Source organism: Lutra lutra, chromosome 11 (assembly GCF_902655055.1).
Source record: "Lutra lutra chromosome 11, mLutLut1.2, whole genome shotgun sequence".
NCBI classification, from domain to species: domain Eukaryota; kingdom Metazoa; phylum Chordata; class Mammalia; order Carnivora; family Mustelidae; genus Lutra; species Lutra lutra.
The window spans coordinates 1380719-1401235 of NC_062288.1; the positions used below are offsets into that span (position 1 = coordinate 1380719).

Here is a 20517-nt window from a genome sequence, read left to right on the forward strand (position 1 = left end):
CACGTGTTACATCTGTAGGAAGGGGAGAGTGTAGATGAGGGAGCGTGCGCCGTGACCCTCTCCTGAGCGGACGAGTCAGCGCACACTGGGTGCTTCTCCCTCCCTGTTGATTCAGGGTCACATACGCCCATGAATCTGCACTCTGGCCTACCCCCCTCGGTCCAGCAGAGTGAGGGTCCGCACGCACGGCCAGGAGGGCAGCCAGGCCAGGAAGCTAGCTGGGTCTTGTCAGCTGCGCGCGCTCGCTGAGTCCTGGGCGCCGGGGCTCAGTTATTCAGGGTTTCAGAGGAAAGAAGGATTTGTAATAAAGACATGAACAGAGGTGCTATTTATAACCAAGAAAACTGGAATCAACCCAAATCGCCCCCACAGGGACCGGCCTGGCAGATCCACAGAGGAGGGGAAGGAGATGCTGGCCACGTGACGCATGGGGAGGGGGAGCTCAGGGGCGACAGGAGCTCCGTGCGTGGGGGGAGCCAAATATAATGCAGTTTGCACACAGCGACCATAATTACGGGACACTGCGGGCTCGCACTGACTTACAGGTGTCAGGCCAAGGCTGAGCGGAAAACAGCCAGAGCAGCCCCAGGGGCAGCCCTTGGCCCGCAGGGACCTTGTCCCCTCATCGCTTGGCCAACGTGGACACGGAGCTCTGAGGCAGAGTCGGTGGGTGTGGGAGGCTGGCAGTCTGCCCTGGGCACCCCCAGCAGGGCCCGCGGGCAGGCCAGCAAGCCGTTCGAGCAGAGTGCCATCGGCCAGGGCTCCAAACGACGGATACAGACTTAAAGATCTTGGGCCTTGGCCCAGGGAGGCAATGACCACCTCTGAGCTCCCTGCTGCCTCCACTGGCAATGGGGGTGGCAGGTCCGCAGGAGCAGGAGGGGAGGTAAGACTTAAAGCTCCCCTGGGGAGTCCTCCCCCGACACACATCCTGCTGGAACTGCCCTTCCTCTGAGGTGCTCCCCACGCTCGGAGTTCCAGCTCTGCCGATCTCCCCACAGGGACTCCCGGCTTCTGGACCCACGTCCTCCCAGGGGCCCTGAGGGCAGTGGTGGAGAAGGGGTGGCAGGAGCACCCCAGCCAAGGTGTCTCGGCCTCTGCTAGCTGCTGCCTGCAGTCAGCCTCCCCATGGGTTTGGCGGACGCTTCCCACATGGACACGGCCCTCCTGTCCCATCCCCAGACCCTGCCACAGCTGCACCCCCTCCAACCCACAGGTCCCACACAGCACTGCTGCAAGAGGAGGGCCTCCCTTGGAGGGCAGGACCTGAGCCGGGGGTGACCATCCTGTGGGCCACCCCACCTGCCGTCACCCCCAAGCCAGCAGCCGTCGGAACACCCCAACTCCTGGGCTTGGCAGGCCTGGTCAGGCCCCCATCAGAGCACCTGTAGCCAGGGCTCTCTGCCAGGCTGTTGACCTCTGTGGGACCCAGGGCCTCCTGAACGCTCCCCACCTTCCCTAACCCTGCCCTGCCTGAGAGAAATCGGCAGGCGGAGGTCCCAGCCTGGAAACTGCACATACTAGCCCCTTCATGGTGTTGATATTAAGACTAACGGGGGAGGGGGTGCCTAGAAGGATTCATCCGGACGGGCACTTTGGAAGCAGGCCTTGGGGGCCATGCAGGTGAGCAGTGAGTGTGGGGTGCTGCTCTGCACAGCGGGGTGGTGAGAGCAGTGAAGACGGGAACCGAAGGGACAGACAGGACCATCAGCAGGGGGCAGGAGCCACAGCGGTGAGCTATCAGGAGGAGAGAAAAGAGGAGGGGTCTCGGGGAAGCTGGTGTGCAGGGGAGGCCACAGGAGGGCTGACTGGAACCATAGGAAGCGGCAAACAGAGGATGAAGGAACCAGCATGGACACGCACTGGGATCCCAGGCAGAGGCGTCTCCAGGCAGTGGGGCCGTTGCTGGCGTGCAGTGGGGTGCTGGGGTGCAGCACTTAGGGACAGGGCTGGACACAGAGCACTGCCCCTCGGACACAAAGCGGACGCGTGACTTTGGCTTACAAACGTGGATTCCCAGGCAGCAGACCACCCTCTGGCAGGAGGGAACCCCCGCCTGGGCAGAATGTGGGAGACACCCGCTTTCAGACGTGAACGCCAGACCATGCCAGGCCGGGGGCCCTGAGGTGAGGGGTACAACTTACAAAGGCTCGGCTGTCACCTGGGGGCAGTCCCTGACGGTGGCTCAGAGCGCTGGAGGTCAGAGGTCGTGTGACCCAGATGAGGGGCCTCCGCAGCTGTTGGGATGAGCGGGACAGGACACCAAAGAAAGGGTGGCTGTGGGCAGGGACCCGCAGGTCCTCGGGGCCCACACACGGGGCAGCTCTGGGTTGTGCCCCATTACAGGGCCCAGGGAGCACCTTAGATTCTCTCGGATCTGTGCTAACAAAGCACAGAGCCTAGTTCAAGGTCTGAGCAAGAGTCAACATTCCTCAGAGGAAGTTAACAAAACCTTGAACTTCACATCTTAGCCGCCCCAACCATCCACTGTTCAATTAAAAAAAAAAAAAAAAAAAAAAACCATTTAGGAATACAAAGATAGAGGAGGATGGGAGCCCCAGGCAAGAAAAAAGTCATCTACAGAAACTGAGACATTAACCCAAGATGACCCAGATGTTGGGCTTGGCTGAATTTAAGGTCACTGTTACGAACACATTCGAAGACTGGAGAAGCTGCGGCCTTAGTGAACGGACAGGAGTCTCGGCGACCACACAGATGAGTGGGAATGACACAACCTGCACGGGACCAGCACATAGCCTGACCTTGAAAAACAAGGTCACCCAGTCCCTTGCATGGGACCCTGGAGTCTCCAGACCAAGTGTGAAATTGAGGTAGAATAAATGTTTGAAGACATCATGTCCAGAAAACGTCCCCAATTTAATGGAAAACATGAATTTACGTTTCCAATAACCCCACAAGCCCCAGTGAGGATAAATATAAAAGAACAACAGTCACACAAAGTTCCGAAAACCAGAGGAGATCCTGGAGACCGCGAGAGAGTACAGACGCATTGCTCCCAGGGGAGCCGTAGCAGTCAGAACTGACTTCCCACCAGAAGCTGCCACGGCCAGATGGCGACGACATGGCATCTTCCTAGTGCCCCCCAAGTCCTCATCCCAGTAAAAATGTCCCCCAGAAGCAAGGCTGACATAAAGGAAACTAAGAGAAAGGCACAGACCCAGCAGTGCAGTCCACACCATGGATGGCCCTGGCTCGAGGTACACCTGTAGGAAGGAACTCCACTGAGAGCAGGACAGATGGACGTCACCACCACTGACCAGGCGGAAAACAAGGGACATGAAACAGGACTCATTCATTAGGCAGCTGAGCTCCACCCCTCAAAGCCCGTGAGGCCCACGAGGCCGGGACAGCTGCTGATTCACAGGACAGCCGCTGGGGTCCTGGGCTGCATGCTGAGCGGGTCAAGGTCACAGTGAAGGCAACAGAGATCCTGGTGTGGGGTCTGCGGAGCCAATGGTGAGAACAGAGCCAGATTTGTTCCCGATTTCGGCACTTGTACTGTGTTTATAAGGGAAGGGACCCTTAGCCCGCACGAGGGCATGAGGGAATAATGGGGCATTGTGCCCCCAGCTCATCAGTCAGATGAGTCAGAGAAATGCTCACCTATAGAGAGAAAGATTTGTAGGGCAAATGTGGGGAGATGTTGACAATTGGGGGGTCTGGGAGAAGAACATATGAAAGCTCGTCTGCATTTGCAGCTTTTCTACATATTTGAAATTATTTCAAAAGAAGACAGCAGCTTCCTTGGGGCAAGAAGGAAGAAGAGAAAGCTAAAGAATGGATAGGGGCCACAGAAGGAGAAGTACTTTTGCTGAAGTCTAAGTCCCCACAGACGAGGGCACAAGTCACTGACCGTCCTCCCGCTGCTCCGGTCTGGCCGAGCTAAACAGTTGGACTGCATTTTCCCTTGTCTGGCTTTCCCTCCTCAAAGTTATGCTGTGATATGCAAACGTGTTTCTGCGTTTAGGAGCAGCAGCATTTTTGTTGGTGCAAAGTGTCCAATCGTGTGACTATATTCATCCGTCCCATGCTGCTGGGAAGATCGTTGCTCACGTCTTAGGGAGCACACATGTGCAAACACCTAGGAGTGGGATTTCAGGGTTACTGGGCACAAGTCTGCTCCCCTTTCAGGGACCCAGCAGAAAGTTTCCCAAGCAGCAGCATGGGGCTATGTTCCCACAACACAGTGTGGGTGTCCCAGCTGCCCCACCGCCTGACCCGTGAGCCCTGGCACTGTGCCAGGTTGGGATAGCCAGCCAAGTATATGTCCCATGTTGGTCTCAGCTTCCATTTCCCTGATAACTCAAGAGTGAGCACCTTCTCACAGTTTTGGACCGTTTGAGCCTTTTTGTGAAGTTACTACCGGCTGTTTCTCTTTTCTTTTTTTTTTTTTTTTTTTTTTTTTTTTTGCTTATTTGTAAGTGTGCTCCATGCCAGCTTGAGGCCCTGACATCAAGACCTGAACTGAGATCGAGAGTCAAACATTCTACCATATGGGCCACCCAGGCACCCATTTCCCTTTTTCTTATTGATGGGTACAAGTTCTTTCTATAGTGTGGCTCAGAGACCTTTGTCTGATGTGTTTACTGCAGATGGTTCTCCCAGCTCTGTGGTTGGCCCTTTCACCAGCTTGCACACGATCGGTCATCTTTTGACATACATAAGTTCTTCATCTCAACATGATCAAATTCACAAATGTTTTCTTCACTGGCACTGTGCTTGTATATTCTCTGTACGGACCTACTGTCTGCCCTCTAGTTCATAAAGATGCTCTCTTATGTGTTTTCCCTACCACTTTGTTGTTTGTGCCCCCTTTTGACTTCTAAGACCGTTGAGAACGAGGTGTGTGCCCGCATGTGTATGTGCGTGGGTATGCACACACACGTGTAGTAAGAGTGGGCCTCAAGAATTGTTCCCCAGGGCACCTGGGTGGCTCAGTGGGTTAAGCCGCTGTCTTCAGCTCAGGTCATGATCTCAGGGTCCTGGGATCGAGTCCCACATCGGGCTCTCTGCTCAGCAAGAAGCCTGCTTCCCTCTCTCTCTCTCTCTGCCTGCCTCTCCGTCTACTTGTGATCTCTCTCTGTCAAATAAATAAATAAAATCTTAAAAAAAAAAAAAAGAATTGTTCCCCACATATGTACTCCATAATTTTGCGAAAAACACTTCTTCCCCCGATTATAATCAAGTGTCAACTTTGGCCATGTCTGGGTTCCATTCCAATGGTCTATTGTCTCTCCTTGACTGAGGACCAGTGCCACCTCGTGAATCACTGTGGCTTTGCTGGGTGATGCCTGCCAGCCCACGGCCTTCAGCTAAGCTGCTCTTATTCTTTCTCATCCTCCAATTCATCTTACTTGTTCTTTGTCCCTTGCAATATCAGGTAGCTCCCAGAATCGGCTTGTCATGTAGAGACACACACACACACACACACCAGTATTCTGGGGAAGTAATATGCACTAAATCAGCTCAGGTCATACAGAATTAAAATTATTTCTGTTCTGAGTCTTCCGATCCATAAGCAAGGCATGTACCCTTCCATTATTTAGGTGAACTGCACTTTACCTCAGTAAAGTTCCTAATTTCCTGTGTAGACCTTCTGCATGCAGGTATGTGATGGTTTGGAAATAGTATTGTAAATAATTCCTCTTCAGTTTTTTTTTACTTAAGTAAACTCCACACCCAACATGGGGCTCGAACTCATGACCCCAAGATCAAGAGCTGCACACTCTTACCAACCAAGCCAGACTGGCACCCCATTATTGTAAGTAATTCTTAGCATATTTATAATTGTTGCTGGTACGTGTAAAAAATTTTTCAAAAGACTGACATTATAGTCAGAGATCTTGCTAATTTCACATATTCTAGTAAATTGCCTAAAATTTTAGGGGGTATTCCATGTACACAATAATATCACCTGCAAATAATGGTGATTTTATTTCTTCCTTTCTAGACTTTTGGTCCTTTCCTACATTTTCTTTTATGCTGGCTACATGCCCTAAAACAATGTTGAGTAGTCATGGTGAGAATCTCACTGTGATTCTCAGGGGGAACGTTTTCAGAATTTCACGAGACATACACGGAAGGAGCCATGGTACATGTGGCTCATGTGTCCTTCTATTTAAGATGCCCCTTGTAGCAAAGCACAGTGTACTGTTCAGTTTTGTTCCAATTCAGTCTGTCCCAGCCTTTCACTGGAAGAAATTAGTCCACTTACATTTAGTGTGGTTTCTCATACATGTGAACTTACACCTACCGTGCGAGTGCTTGTTTTCTGTTTATCTCACCTGTGTTATTTGATTTTAATCCTCTTTCCTGACTCTTCTTGGATTATTTATTATCCCATCCCCCCATCTAGTAGCCTAATAGCTATCCACCCCTTTGCTATTATTTCACTATTTACTACACACTCTCCTACTGCTTAGTGGTAGAATAGAACATGCCCCCTTTACTAATTTATTAGGATCTGCCACAAGCCAGCATGTTGTTTTTTTTTTTTAAAGATTTTATTTATTTATTTGACAGAAAGAGACACAGCAAGAGAGGGAGCACAAACAGGGAGAGGGAGAGAGGGAGAAGCCGGCTTCCTACCGAGCAGAGAGCCCGATGCCGGACTTGATTCCAGGACCCTGGGATCATGATCTGAGCCGAAGGCAGCCGCTCAACAGACTGAGCCACCCAGGTGCTCCTGGCATACTTTTTTTTTAAACCTTGTCCCAGGCCCTATAACATTCTATTTGCTGCATTTCCATCCTCTTCACTTCTGTTGTTGTTACTGTCACACGTTTTATTTTTACATATTTTCCACCACAGGCAGAATTGTTATTGTTATGGAGTCAATATTCATCTCTATTAACCCTTTCTGTCCGTTGCTCTTTATTCACTCCTGAACTTCTGCCTCCACTTTTGAAGAATATTTTTTCTGCACAATTCTATAGAATTCTACGTTGTCAGGGCTTTCCGCCCATCCTTGAAGAGTGTAATTTTATTGCCTTCTGACTATGTGTTTGTGTTGGAGAGTCTGCACTGATTGTTACTGCTTTGTAGTACTTCTTGTCACTCTAGCTTGTTTGAGACAATCTTTGTGCTTCTCCTGGTGGGGTTCAAGGAGTTTCTTGAATGCATAAACTCATGGCATTCTCTGATTTTCAGAATTCTCAGCCACTATGTCCTCCAACATTTCTTCTGCTTCAGGAAGAAATTTTTCTTTTCTTGCTTCTTTCTGGGACCCCAGAACTTTTTAACATGTTCTACGATCTGTCACACTCTTCTCTGTATTTTCTCTCTCTCTTCCATCTCTATGCATCAGCTTTGAGACTGCCTCTAGTCCCATCTTAAAACCACTCATTGCATTCTAAGTACTAATTATTGTGTTTTCAGCTCTAGACTAGGTCATTGAAATTCTTCATCTTATTGTTTTAACACACTAATAGCAATTACTTTAAAGTCTGGTAACTTCAGTATCTGTGTCATCTGAGAATTTTTTCCCTGTTTTTTTTTCTTGGTGTGTCTAGTAATTCATAATTGAAAGGTAGACACTGTCCATGAGAAATGACAGAGGATTTCTCCAGAAAGGGTCCACCTTATTCTCCGGGAGCAGCTGGGTGTGGGCAGACTCCCTCAATCCTGGTACATGAGGCAGGACTGCTGTCCTGATGTCTGTCCATCCATGGGTCATGCTCATCCCTAATATGTAGCTGTCCCCAGGTCCCAACTCAGATCCTGAGCTCCCATTTTTATCTCTTCATAACCATGAAATCGTTGAAAACACCACTGAGCTTTTCACTGCTATCTTAGCTTCTTACCATGTGCATTTGATATGCAGGTGAAGGATTTGGGGGGTAAATGCCTGAGTTTGGGGCCTCCAGCCTCTTCAGTACTGGCCATTTCAGCACTCCCCCCCCCCCCCCCACCACCAAGAACGTGCTGAAGCTCTGCTGGCTTCTTTACCTCTTAGCAGTGGCAACTCTATGCCCAGTTTCCCACCTCTTGAAGAGTCTGTAAACACCCGGAGGATTATAGTGTGCGAAACGTCCACTCACCAATCTCCAATTCTCTTCTCTTTGAGGACTGGCCTCCTCAACACCTGGTCATCTGCAGCAGCAGGTTACCTAAACCAATTTTCTTTCTTTTTTTTTTTCTCATCTGCGTTTACTAGTTGTTCTCTGTGGAAACAGTGATCTGCTCCACCACTCCACCAAAACTGGAAGTGGTAACTCAAGGAAGGGTCATTTTATAGATAGCACAAAATTGAATGTCTGTCTAGAGGAAAAAATAATAAAAATAATGACAGAGGTGCCTGGGTGGCTCAGTTGGTAGAGCATCTGACTCTTGGTTTTGGTTCAGGTCGTGATCTCAGGGTCGTGAGGTGGAGCCCTGAGTCGGGCTCCTTGTGAGGGGGGTAGTTTGCTTGAAGATTCCCTCCCTCTATGCCCCCAAAAGAAACAAATCTTTTTTAAAAAGATTTTATTTATGTATTTATTTATTTGAGAGAGACAGCACACAAGCAGGGAGAGTGGGAGAGGGAGAAGCACACTCCCCACGGAGCAGGGAGCCCGATGCGGGACTCGATCCCAGGACCCTGAGATCATGACCTGAGCCGAAGGCAGATGCTTAGTGGACTGAGCACCCCCCCCCCCCCCCCCGCCCAGGCGCTCCTGTATTTTCACTTTCTTGAACAGGTCTTTTGATGCACAAGAATTTTAATTTAATTTTTTTTAAGATTTTTATTTATTTAACAGACAGAGATCACAAGCAGGCAGAGAGGCAGGCAGAGAGAGAGGAGGAACCAGGCTCCCTGCTGAGCAGAGAGCCTGATGCGGGGCTCGATCCCAGGACCCTGAGATCAGGACCTGAGCTGAAGGCAGCGGCTTAACCCACTGAGCCACCCAGGCGCCCCAAGAATTTTAATTTTAATAAAGTCCGTTTTATCTATTTGTTGCTGTGGCTGGTGCTTTTGTTGCCACATGTAAGAAGCCGTTATCAAATCCAAAGTTAGGAAGAATTATGTTTCCTTTTAGGAGATTCATGGTCTAACTCTTACATACAGGTGGTTGATCTACTTGGAGTTAATTTTTGTGTGTGGTGTGAGGTAGGGGTCTGACTTCACCCTATGAAACAGGTGGGTTCACAGGGACAGGAATTAGATTAGTGAGTGGGCCTGTAGGTATGTGGGGTGATGGGAAGTGACTGCCGATGGGTGTGCGGCTTTTGGGGGGGGGAGATGAAAATATCCTAAACTTAGTGCTGATGGTTGCATAACTCTGTGAATACATTAAAAACCACCGAATTGTACACTTTAAAAGGGTGAATTTTACGCCATGTGAATTATACCTCAATAAAGCTGTTACTAAAACAAACAAAAAGAGCAGCTGGTGGCCCGTGGGAGGGGACAGGCCTGGCAGCCCCACCTCCTGCTTCCAGGGGAGTAGGCATGCTGCCCTCCCATGGCCCCCGTGGCTGCCGGCCAGGCTCCTGCCCTACACCAGACATGTAGCCCAGGCCCGAGCCTTCCTTCCCCTCAGTGCGACATGTCAGGTAATAAAGGGTCTCCTTTCATAAACGTTCCTCCCACTTTGGCCCCAAGCCCGACGCTGTCAGCCCATTACCCTGGAGACTCAGTCCAGAGAGTGAGACGCCACAAGCAGCTGCTCCTGTGCCCGCCTTTCTTCCTGAGGCATGGACGGAGCCCCAAAGGACAGACAGGCCCTGGTGGTCCCACTGGATTCCTGGGTGAGCTGGAGGCTTGGCTGGGCCCCGTGTCCCATCTGTGGAAGGTGGGCCTGGACTCAGTCTGTCCCCTGACATGAACAGAGCTGGCGAGCTGTCTGTCTACCTGCTGCGAGGCCAGCCTGGGACCGGGCATGGACTCAGACTGTGACCAGGCCATCGGGGCTTCCAGACAGGATCTGAGCATTTTGATTCATGGGCAGCTTCTCAGGAGCCCAGAGTGGTCACTGGTTAGTTGCACGAGGCCTCTTTGTGGCTGGTTTTGGGGTGGGAGTACGGAAGTTCCCTCTGTGCAGAGCACAGCACGGCCCCCGGACATCATAGCCACGGACAACACACTGTCTTCCTGCACTCAGAGGGGCAGGAGCTTGGGCAGGAGTCAACATCCTCACCCGGCACTCAGCAGAGCCCTGGAGAGGTGACATCGGTGTCCTTCCTGGGAAGAGGATGCATACAAGGGCTAGAAAGGAGGAGGTAGGGCGCTGGGTGAAGACGGTGGTCGAGAGACTGCGTATGGTCCGAGACACACACTGGCCCCCTTTGTGTGGCAGAGTCCCTGGGGTGGGAGCTGAGGGCCTGAGCCAGTCCGACTGGGCTGTCCCCACTGGGCCCCAAGGGCACTGAATCCTCCCAGGCCCTGCCTCTCAGCAGGGTGGGGCTCAGAGGAGGCCCTAACACCGCCTCTGAAGGTGTGTGAGGTCACAACGAAGAAGCTGGGAGGGCTGCCCACATCCTTCCCATCCCCAGCCACAGGCCCAGGTTGGCTCTGTGGCTTTGGTCTCGAGGCACCTGCCACTCTTCATCTGGACTCAGCGACTGCTATAGGCCTGCCTTGGCATTTTCATTGCTGTCATTAAGATGCCTCCCCTCGCTGTGGCCGGGTCAGCAGTTCCTGGCCTTTTTGTGCAGAAGCTGCGAGCACCTCAACCTCAGTGGCCTCCCCCAGGGCTCCCGACACACTGCTGCACAGGGCACAGGCTGGGTCCCCAGGCAGAGGGGCCTGGTGCACCTTCCCTGTCCGTGTTCACCCTGAACATCTCAGGGGTCAGTCCCTGTGCAGAGGCCATAGTGAGTGGCTGAGGGCATGAGCACTGTCTTCTAGAAGGTTCCCTCAGTGGCGTGCACCTGTCTGCCTCGTCCCTCTGACCTCAGGACCTCCACTGGGACACACAGCCCCCAGGGGTGCTCAGTGTGGTGTCCCCTGCCCCTAGCCCACCCAGCCAGTCTGGGTATGACACGTGCCTGTCTGAGGATAATAACCAGGATGTCCTTTTGAAAGGTGATGACCAAACGCCAGTCTCCCTGTGCCCCTCTAGGGCCTGGGCCCACAGCTGAGCGTCTGAGTCCCAGGAAAACCGTCCAGCCACACTTCACACAAAACGGCAGCTCGGGGGTTGAATTCTACCCAGCAGCAAGATTAGCAGCTGACTCTGCAAACTGTTATTTTCATCTCTGGCACTGGCACAGCTGGAAAAGGGGCCTCCTCTTCTGCCGCCTGGGGACCCCCCAACCCCGACACTCCTGGCCCAAGGCCTGCTCGCCTCCCTTCCTCGCTGGTGGGGATCTGTGAGTCCCAGGATGTGGAGCAGGGGGATCCCAAGAGCCTCCAGAGAGGAATGCCAGCCCCCCGGTCCCTGCCCTGCTCCCCTCCCGTGTCCACAACCCAGAGCCTCCTGCACTGCCCATCCCATGCTGGGTAACAATAGTCCCGGACTTTGTGCTCCACGGACAAGGGGTCTGTGGGGCTGGGGTCCCTTTCTCGCTGCAGGATGCCCTGGAGAACTTCCTCACCCACTACCTGCCTTCTTGCTGCTGATGCGGCCTGAATCGGCCAAGCCGTCCCGCAGGAGTGATCCTATTATGGTCCCTGCTTCTACAGAGAAAATCCTGTGAACGTCCAGCTCTAGAAGAGGGTGCTGCAGACACGTCTCCCAGCTCCTCCTCCCTGGACACAATCCAACAGACACTACAAATGGACCCTGACATGGAAAAGAGAAGGCAGACAGGCCAAGGGCCTCAGGACTTGAAAACCAGGTGCCATGTGGTGCTGGGCACAGAGGCCTGTGCCCTGAGCTGCCACCAGGTGTCCAGAGGACAGGAGAAGCTGCTCTGGGCGAAGTGGGGGAGGGGAGGCAGAATCCAGGATCCCTGGGCCCAGCCCAGGGGGACCTCACCCGCCCTCGCAGGCAGAAGCACGGCAAGGACTCTGAGAACCAAACGGCAAGATCACAGTCCCCAAAAGGAGGTCAGAAGCCACATGCAGAAGCTAAGAAGGGGGGCTCCTTGCTAAAATAGTGAAGACTGTCCTCACCAACCAATCGACCCATCCAGGCTACAGGAGGAAGTCCTGTACCCCACCAGAACTGGGGAAGCACAGTGAGAATGAGGAAAGACAGTGCACGGGTGCCCAGACCAAGATGAAGCAGATGCTGGGAAGACCGGACAAGGGTTCTACAGCAGTCATCACAAACACGTCTCAACAAGCAATTACAAACTCTCTGGAAACAAAGACAGAAAATCTCAGCTAAGAAGTTGTATGCTTCTTCTCTCTAAAAAGAAATGTTCTATAAAGTAAAAATTAATGGAAAGGAAAAATACACTAACGAAGTTAAGCACATTGCCAGGAGCCCCAACAGCAGAGTAGAGACCACGGAAGACCGAACCAGTACACCTGAAGACAGACCGACACAGGGCACGCGTCCAAAACAACAAAGAGAGGACAGGCTGGGAAACAGAACGACAGAGCCTCTGGGATCTGTGGGACAACACCACAAGATCCAACATTCACGTCAGTGGAGTCAGAAAAAGACAGAAAAAATGGGGGGGGGGGGGGCAGAAAAATAATTAAAGGAGTAACATCTGAAAATACCCCAATTTTGACAAAAGACATAAACCTACACATTCAAGAAGCTAAGCCAGCCCCCGCAGGAACCCTAAAAAGATCCTCATCAAGACACGTTATGACTGAAGTTCTGGGAACCCTAAAAAGATCCACACCAGGACACGTTACGACTGAAGTTCTGGGAACCCTAAAAAGATCCTCACCAAGACACGTTATGACTGAAGTTCTGGGAACCCTAAAAAGATCCACACCAGGACACGTTATGACTGAAGTTCTGGGAACCCTAAAAAGATCCACACCAGAACACGTTATGACTGAAGTTCTGGGAACCCTAAAAAGATCCTCACCAAGACAGGTTATGACTGAAGTTCTGGGAACCCTAAAAAGATCCACACCAAGACACATTATGACTGAAGTTCTGGGAACCCTAAAAAGATCCACACCAAGACACATTATGACTGAAGTTCTGAAAACCAGGGGCACCTGGGTGGCTCAGGTGGTTACAAGTCCAACTCTTGATTTCAGCTATAGTCATGATCTCAGGGTGGTGAGGTCGAGCCCAGAATCTGGCTCCCTGCTGGGTGTGGAGCCTGCTTGAGATTCCCTTTCTCTCCTCTCTGTCCCTCCCCCTCCTAAAAAAACAAACAACAACAACAAAAACCAACAACAACAACAACAAAAAAAACCAAAAGAACTTCTGAAAACTGAAGACAAAGAAGAAAAACATTTTAAAAGCAGCTGGACAGAGGTGACGTATCTCTAGCAGAAGAGCACCACTGACAAGATGGCAGGCTTATCCCCTGCAGTCACGGTGGGCAGACGTGAGCAACCTGGTCTATGCCACATCACCGCCAACACACCCAGTCTCAGTCCATCTCGGAAGCTAAGCAGGGTGGGGCCTGCTTACTTGGACGGGAGAAGTGAGTAGCCCCCAACACACCTCAAGTGTCGACAGAAAGGAAATGTCACAATCGCACACTCCACAGCCAGTGAAAGTATCCCTCGGGAGTGCAGGGAAACAAAGATAGTCCCAGATGAAGACGCTGGGGCCTGTCTTTAGAGTATGGCTGAGGACGGGTCCCCAGACAAATCTTCTTTGGGAGAAGAATGATCAAAGGGTGAAATTAAGGGCAGACATAACAGACAACTTCACTTGATGAGTTTCTGTCATCTGTCCTATGGCTGAAGTTCTCACGCCATCTGATGGGGCTCCTAAAAGAGAACAAAGACAACTACAGAAGTAAAATTTTGGAGGACAAAGAGACATTAACAGAAGTAAGGTTTCTACACCTGCTCAAAGCGACAGCAGTCATATGTATACATGGAGATGCATACAGAAACCCCCAAATAACGACATGAGGCGATTTACTAAAAACATGACCAATAAACCAGAAGGGAATTACAGAAGAGGCTCAGGAAGTCCACAGGAAGGCAAAGAAAACCAAACAGGAATGATGTGAAGAGAACAAACAGGAAGCAAATAACGAAGCGGAATAAAGCCCAACACAGCAATGATTACTTTAAACTCATGTGGTCTAAGCATCCCAATCAAAAGACAGGTTGGCAGGATGGATAAAAACATGCCCTAACTATGTGCCACCTCGGAGGAACTCAGTTCACAGAAAGGCTAAGGGTAAAATGTTGGGGAAATACACATCATGTAATCACTGATCACAAATACTATTTCTGTTAATGTGGCAGGAGTGGTCACATTACATTGAGGTAAAGCGGACTCCAGAGCAAAGAAAACTACCTGGGACAAAGAAGGACATTATGTAAGGATAAAATGACCAAACTGCCCAACAGGTAGAACAGTCCTAAATGTGTGTGCACCAAACAACAGAGCTCCCGAATCCATGAAGCAAAACGGGGACAGCGGAAAGCAGAAGCGGACAAATGCGCAGTTAAAGCTGGGGACCTCCAGCAACTTGACGATACTACTAAATCAAGAATGAACCAGGATATAGCAGAACTGAATACCAACATCAATTATCAGGACTCAATTAATGTCTATGGAACACTCTCTCCACCCAGCAGCAGGATACACAAAAGCTCTTAAGTGCCCACTGACACTCACTGACACAGACAATATCCTGGGTCCTAAAACAAACATTAACAAATTTAAAAGAACTGCAGTCACACAGGCAATAATGGAATTGAAGTAGAAACCCATTAGAGAAAGACAACAGAAAAATCTCCAAACACTTGCTTGGAAATTTAACACATTTCTGAAAGAGTAAATCTCAAAGGAAATTAAGATATATGTGATTGAATGAAAAAAAAAAAATCAAAAGTTGCTGGATGCAGCTAAAGCAGTGCTGAAAGGGAAATTTATAGCATCACACTTACATCAGAAAAGAAGATCATAAATCAATTACCTAAGTTCCCACCTCAAGAAACTAGAAAAAGTGCAAAACAAGGCCAAAAAAAGCAGAAGGAAGAAGATACAAAAGATAGCAGAAATTGATGAAACAGAAAACAGAAACTGTAGGAAAAAAAATAATGAAATGAAAAACTAATAAAAACAAAAGGATTAATTAGCCTCTCTCAAGACTGACAAAGACAGAAAGAGAAAACACAAATCATCAGTGTTAGGAATGAACTTGGATATAATGACAGAGCCTGAAGCCAATAAAAGGAGAATAAGAGGGTGGTGTGAGCAGTTTTATCCTCAGAAATTGGACAACTTAGAAGAAATAGATCAATTTCTTTAAAAAATCACAAACCACCAAAACTCAGATCAAATAGACAACCCAAACAGACTTATAACCATTTAAAAAACTGAACACACACACAAGAAAACCACAAAAAAATCTCTCACGTAAACAGAATCCTCAGTAAAATATTAGCAAGTTGAATCCAACAGCATATAAATCAAATGTGATTTATTCCAAGGATGCAAGGCAAGTTCAATATTAAAAAATCAATCATTGTAACACACCATATCAACAGGTTAAAGAGAAAAGAAATCATATAATATAAACTTATGCAGAAAAAAAAATTTGACAAAATTCACAACACATTCATGAAAAGACTCTCAGAGCACTAGAAACAAAAATTAATTTCTTCAACCTCATAAAGAGCATCTACCAAAAATCTAAAGCTAACATCATACTTACTGGTGAAAACTGGACGTTTTTCTAAGTTCTGGTATGAGGCAAGGAAGTCTGCACTCACCACCCTTAGCCAGCATAGTACTAGCCAGCACAGACAATGCAAAAAGGAAGTAAAAATAAATCAAAGGCACCCAGATTGGAAATAAATAAACAGAACTATCTTTATTTGTAGATAACTGACTACAAAGAAAATAGAATCTTAAGGAATCTATAAAAAACTCCTATAACTAATAAATGAATTTAGTAAGATCACAGGATATAAGATCGACAAAAGTCAACTTCATTTATATGTGGTAACAACAAACAAGAAGAAACCAATACTAAAGATGCAATATAACTTACAACTGGCCCAAAGAACACAAAATACTTAGGTATAAATCTAACAGAACATGTACAGCGTCTAACGGAGGACAGTTGCACAACACTCATGGAAGAGATGAAAGACTGAAATGTTTGGGAGAGACATACCATATTCATGGATTGGAAGACTTAACATAGCAAAGGTGTTGTTGGTTCCTCCCAAATTGATCCACAGGTTTGATGCAATCCTTACCAAAAGCCCAGTGAGATGTTTTGCAGACATGGAGGGGCTTATTCTAAGCTGTTATGAAAAGGGAAACACCCCAGAATAACTGAAACAACAATGAATAAGAATAACATGCAGTGTCATGGCCGACCACTCGGTGCAAGGAATGAAGACAGGGTGGCACTGCGGCGGGCAGACATGTAGATCCATGGAGCAGAGATGAAAACCCAGAAGCAGATCCACAAAAATGTGTCCAATTAGTTTATGAAAAAGGGGCAAAAACTATTCAGTGGAAAAGAGAGAGTCTTTTCAATAAATGGTGCTGGGACTTAAGCTCTATTACAAAGCTGTGATCACCAAGACAGCATGGTACTGGCACAAAAACAGACACATAGATCAATGGAACAGAATAGAGAGCCCAGAAATGGACCCTCAACTCTATGGTCAACTCATCTTCGACAAAGCAGGAAGAATGTCCAATGGAAAAAAGACAGTCTCTTCAACAAATGGTGTTGGGAGAATTGGACAGCCACATGCAGAAGGATAAAACTGGATCATTTCCTTACAACACACAGAAAAATAGACTCAAAATGGATGATTCCTTAGTGCTGTCTCCCGGCTTCCCGCATGGCGAGAACGCAGCACGCACTACATGACACGCAAAGTGCGTGTTCACCGATGGCTACGCTATTGACACGGCTTCGGACAACAGCCAGGTGGTGTGGTGGCTTGAGTGGGTCCAAAGTTGTGTGGCTGGGACCCCCTGTGCTGCTGGAGCCCCAACTGTATCTCCAAATCAGAAGTTAGAAGTTGACCCAGAAGCTGCCCCGGACCCCGTCTGCTCAAGTGAGGAAGACAGCCCCTGGCTGTGCGGGGAGCCCCTGCTCTCCCCCTCCCGCTGGCCAGCGTGGATGCTGGGATCCTGCTTTTCTGAGGCATCTGCCATCCTGGGACCCCTACACAGGCTCTGCTGGGGCTGCCCCCTCCCACACCACCACCCCCCTCAACGCCCCCAGGCTCTCAGGACCTGACTAGACTGACAGAGGCTCTGCCAAACTCAGACCTGCCAGGGCTGTGGAGCAGGCGTAGGTCTGGACCTTGGTCCTGGTGCTGGGTGACCCCCAGCCAAGGCATGCCGGCTGGGGACTGGGCAGGACAGGGTACAGGGCAGAAGCCACAGCCATCGGGGGCAATCCCTCCATGACCAGGGCCCTCGTGCCCAAGGCAACAGCCCGGCGCAGAGTTGTTTCTGGGGCTGCTGTAACCAACAGGCTCAGGGACCTCACACAGGTTTGGCCTTAGCTCTGGAAGAAGGACGTCTGACATCAAGGCAGGAGCACCCCCTTGCCTGCTCCACTTAGGGACGCGTCGGCCGACCCCCCATTTCGAGGTCACATTCCCTTCTCCAACCCTCAGCCTCTGGCCCCTTTGAAGAGGGGTTGGCAAGGACCCCTGGCCTGCCATTACCATGTAAGGAGACACGACCCAGGTTTAGGGGCGGGGGAGACCCTCTCACAGGTCTGCCTCTCACAGCCTGCCACCTTCTACAGACCCAATGCCTCTACTGCCCCCTCGTGGGGCCGAGACGCAGGGCCTGGCCACTTCTCCATTCTGGGTGGCCCCTCACCTGTCCTGGGTTGTAGGCTAGGACCAATGTCACCTGAAATGGAGCTCCAGCCTCCATGGCCACAGAGGGGACCTGCCACCATGTGCCTCCTGTGCTGCATCTGGCCCAGCCCCTCCCTCTGCCTGCAACTGAACCCCAGAGCCCTTGTCTGCACAGCACCCAAGGCCCCTCCCTCTGGCCCCTATGCCCTAAGCACATCCCTGCCCCCGGAACCTACCTGGGCCATCCCCTAGGCCAGGGCGCCCAGCTGGGCCCCACACAGGGCCAGGCTGGTGGGGGAGAGGCCGCCTTTCCAGAGGTGGGTCACAGGGGAGCCCGTGGTAAGCAGGCGGTGTGGTGGGGCCGTGGGGTCAGCTCTGCCTCCACCACAGCCACAGCTGCCCAGACCTGGCTGGGTCCCAAGTTTACGAGAACCCAGAAATCGGAACTTTTGGAAAAACCTCATCTTCAACACCAGCAACAAATGAAAAGACATTGTAATGGGTATGGAGTTTCCCTCTGGGAAGATGAGAAGATTCTGGAGACGGACGGACGGTGGCGGCTGCACCAGGGGAACGTGCTCCATGCACCTGAACACAGGTAACGACAGTAGGGAACTGGCCCCGAGGCACAGTATCATTAAGGGCGCGGGTGCCTAGAGGTCGGGGAGGAAGGCAGCCCTGAGCGAGTGGGGAGGGGCAGCCCTCTCTGAAGGAGGGGGTAGTAGTGACAGCTGCACCACACTCTGGTGGCTGGACCAGGGGTCTATGGGGTCCGGGGGGTTCCTGGAGGCAAGGGGTCAGCATCCCACCCCCAGTGACAGTGTACCCCCCGGTGCTGAGGCCTCTGTGCGGGACGATCTTGCAGCCAAGGACACAGAGGAGCAGAAGGCCCATCCACACCTTCATGGTGCCCTCTGGCTTGGAGTGGAGTCAGGAGCCCCTCAGGTGCACACAGCTTCCGGGGTGGACGTCTGTGTGGTCATAGCGCCTGCAGAAGGGGCCCTGGAGGGGTGACAGGTGCCCCAGCAGGACCTGCCATCCTGCACACCCGGGCGCCGGCCTGCACCTTTCTGCCAGGCAAGGGCCTCTCCTCTCCGGTGCACATCAGAAGCTGCTCCCTGCCCCCAGACTTCAGAAATTGGGGTCAAAGCTAAGGCCTGACCCTCGCCTTCAAGTCCTGAGCTGGTGGGACCTCTCCATCCCCCCTCCTGGCCCTGAGGGGAGCGGTGCTCTGCGTGACCTGCTGAACCCTCCCCAGTCCTGTCACTAGCCCCGATCACCCGGAGTTCTGATGACCCACTTACCTCACCTGTAAACACAGGGTGCGCACCATCTTGTGGCTGGCATCGGAGCGTTGACAATCCCCGCTGAGACCAAGGGGTACCCAGGATGCCCTTTGTGGCCTCTGATGATGTGTCTGGTGCTCCAGAAACACCGCCTGCCTCGCCTTAACCAAGGGGGTTGACACAGCCGTCTAGAGACAAAAGCAGGGACGCACCTGGCTCGTGGTGCAGTCCTGAGCCAGCCAGGTATCCCCAAGGGAGTCTTCAAGGAAGCCGCCGCTTGGAGGGCAGAGTCAGGGGCCCCACGGGGCCAGGTTGAGCCCCACCACTTTCCCTACCAGAGGTGGTCTCCAGTGGTGTGCCCCCAAACTCTACATCTGATGTCTTGGGAGGAGGGTGGTCTGGACACAGGGTAGGCAAGGCGCCCAAGTGCCTGGGAGTTTAGGCAGGGAGGGGTCTGGAGCGCCCTGTCTGGGGGAGGGAGGAGCACACGGAGCTGTGTGGCAGGATGAGAGACCTCTCCCCCAACCCCGTGGCTGCTCTCACAGCGCGGCTCAGGATAGTTCCCTCCTCCATGTCAACAGCCTCTGCCTCCGGCGGCCCCTCTGTGGCCCGCTCAGCCCTGGAGGCTGACAGGTGATCCGCAGGGCGGCGGCACCTTCCCCGCCTCACGCACAGGTGCCAGCGAAGCCAAGCCCTCCATGGGCCCGGCACGAGCTGGACGGCTCCTTAGACCCCTGCTGCGGCCCACCAGGAGACATTCCCCAGGCCACAGGACCATCCTGGCCCCACCCCTGGAAGGTTACCACCTGGGCAGCTTCTCAAACACCCTGCCCTGCGGGAGAAGCCTCCAGCTGCTCAATCTCCATAGCCACACTGGGACCCCTCCTTGGAGAGGGGCGCCTGGGCCATTGGTTCACTTGGCAAATGACACCGGGGGCCTACCCCCCCACCTGCAGAGCATCCTTCAGTGCCAGGCCTGTGCTGCACGATGGCAGAAGCGGGGGAGCGCCGTGGAGCTGGAGCAAGGAGCCAGCAAGAGCCACAGGGTGTGGGGCAGGAGTGGGTCCAACTCAAGCCTCAGGGCATCACTTCTCTGTGGCCATCATACAGCGTTTGGATCAGAATGTCCCCCAAAGGTCCATCCACCTCTGGCAAGAAAGCGTGGGAAGCAGCAGGACAGAGAAAGTCAGAGGCCTGGCCTGGTTTCCTCCTCCAGGGAAAGCAGTCTCCGGCCAGCCCAGCAGGACAGCACCTACCCCAGACAACCACACCAGGCTGCCGGGGCTCCTTCCGCAGCCGGGGCATGACTCTGTCCCATGTCGGCTAGTGTCCATGAACTGGTCCTGCCCCCCAACACTGTCCAGGCAGGCAGCAGCAGCCCAACCCCTCAAA

At 51.6% G+C, this 20517-nt stretch overlaps 1 protein-coding gene across 1 annotated transcript; it reads right to left on the reverse strand.

Moving 5' to 3' along the window:
• Positions 1-1549: 1549 nt before the first annotated feature.
• LOC125081282 (uncharacterized) lies at positions 1550-20041 on the reverse strand. The gene is made up of 3 exons (XM_047695827.1): positions 19144-20041; positions 2145-2382; positions 1550-2056 (listed from the first exon to the last, which is right to left on the reverse strand). The coding sequence occupies exons 1-3, from the start codon at positions 19170-19172 to the stop codon at positions 1550-1552; spliced, it is 774 nt and encodes a 257-aa protein (XP_047551783.1). The 5' UTR covers positions 19173-20041.
• Between the last annotated feature and the right edge of the window lie 476 nt (positions 20042-20517).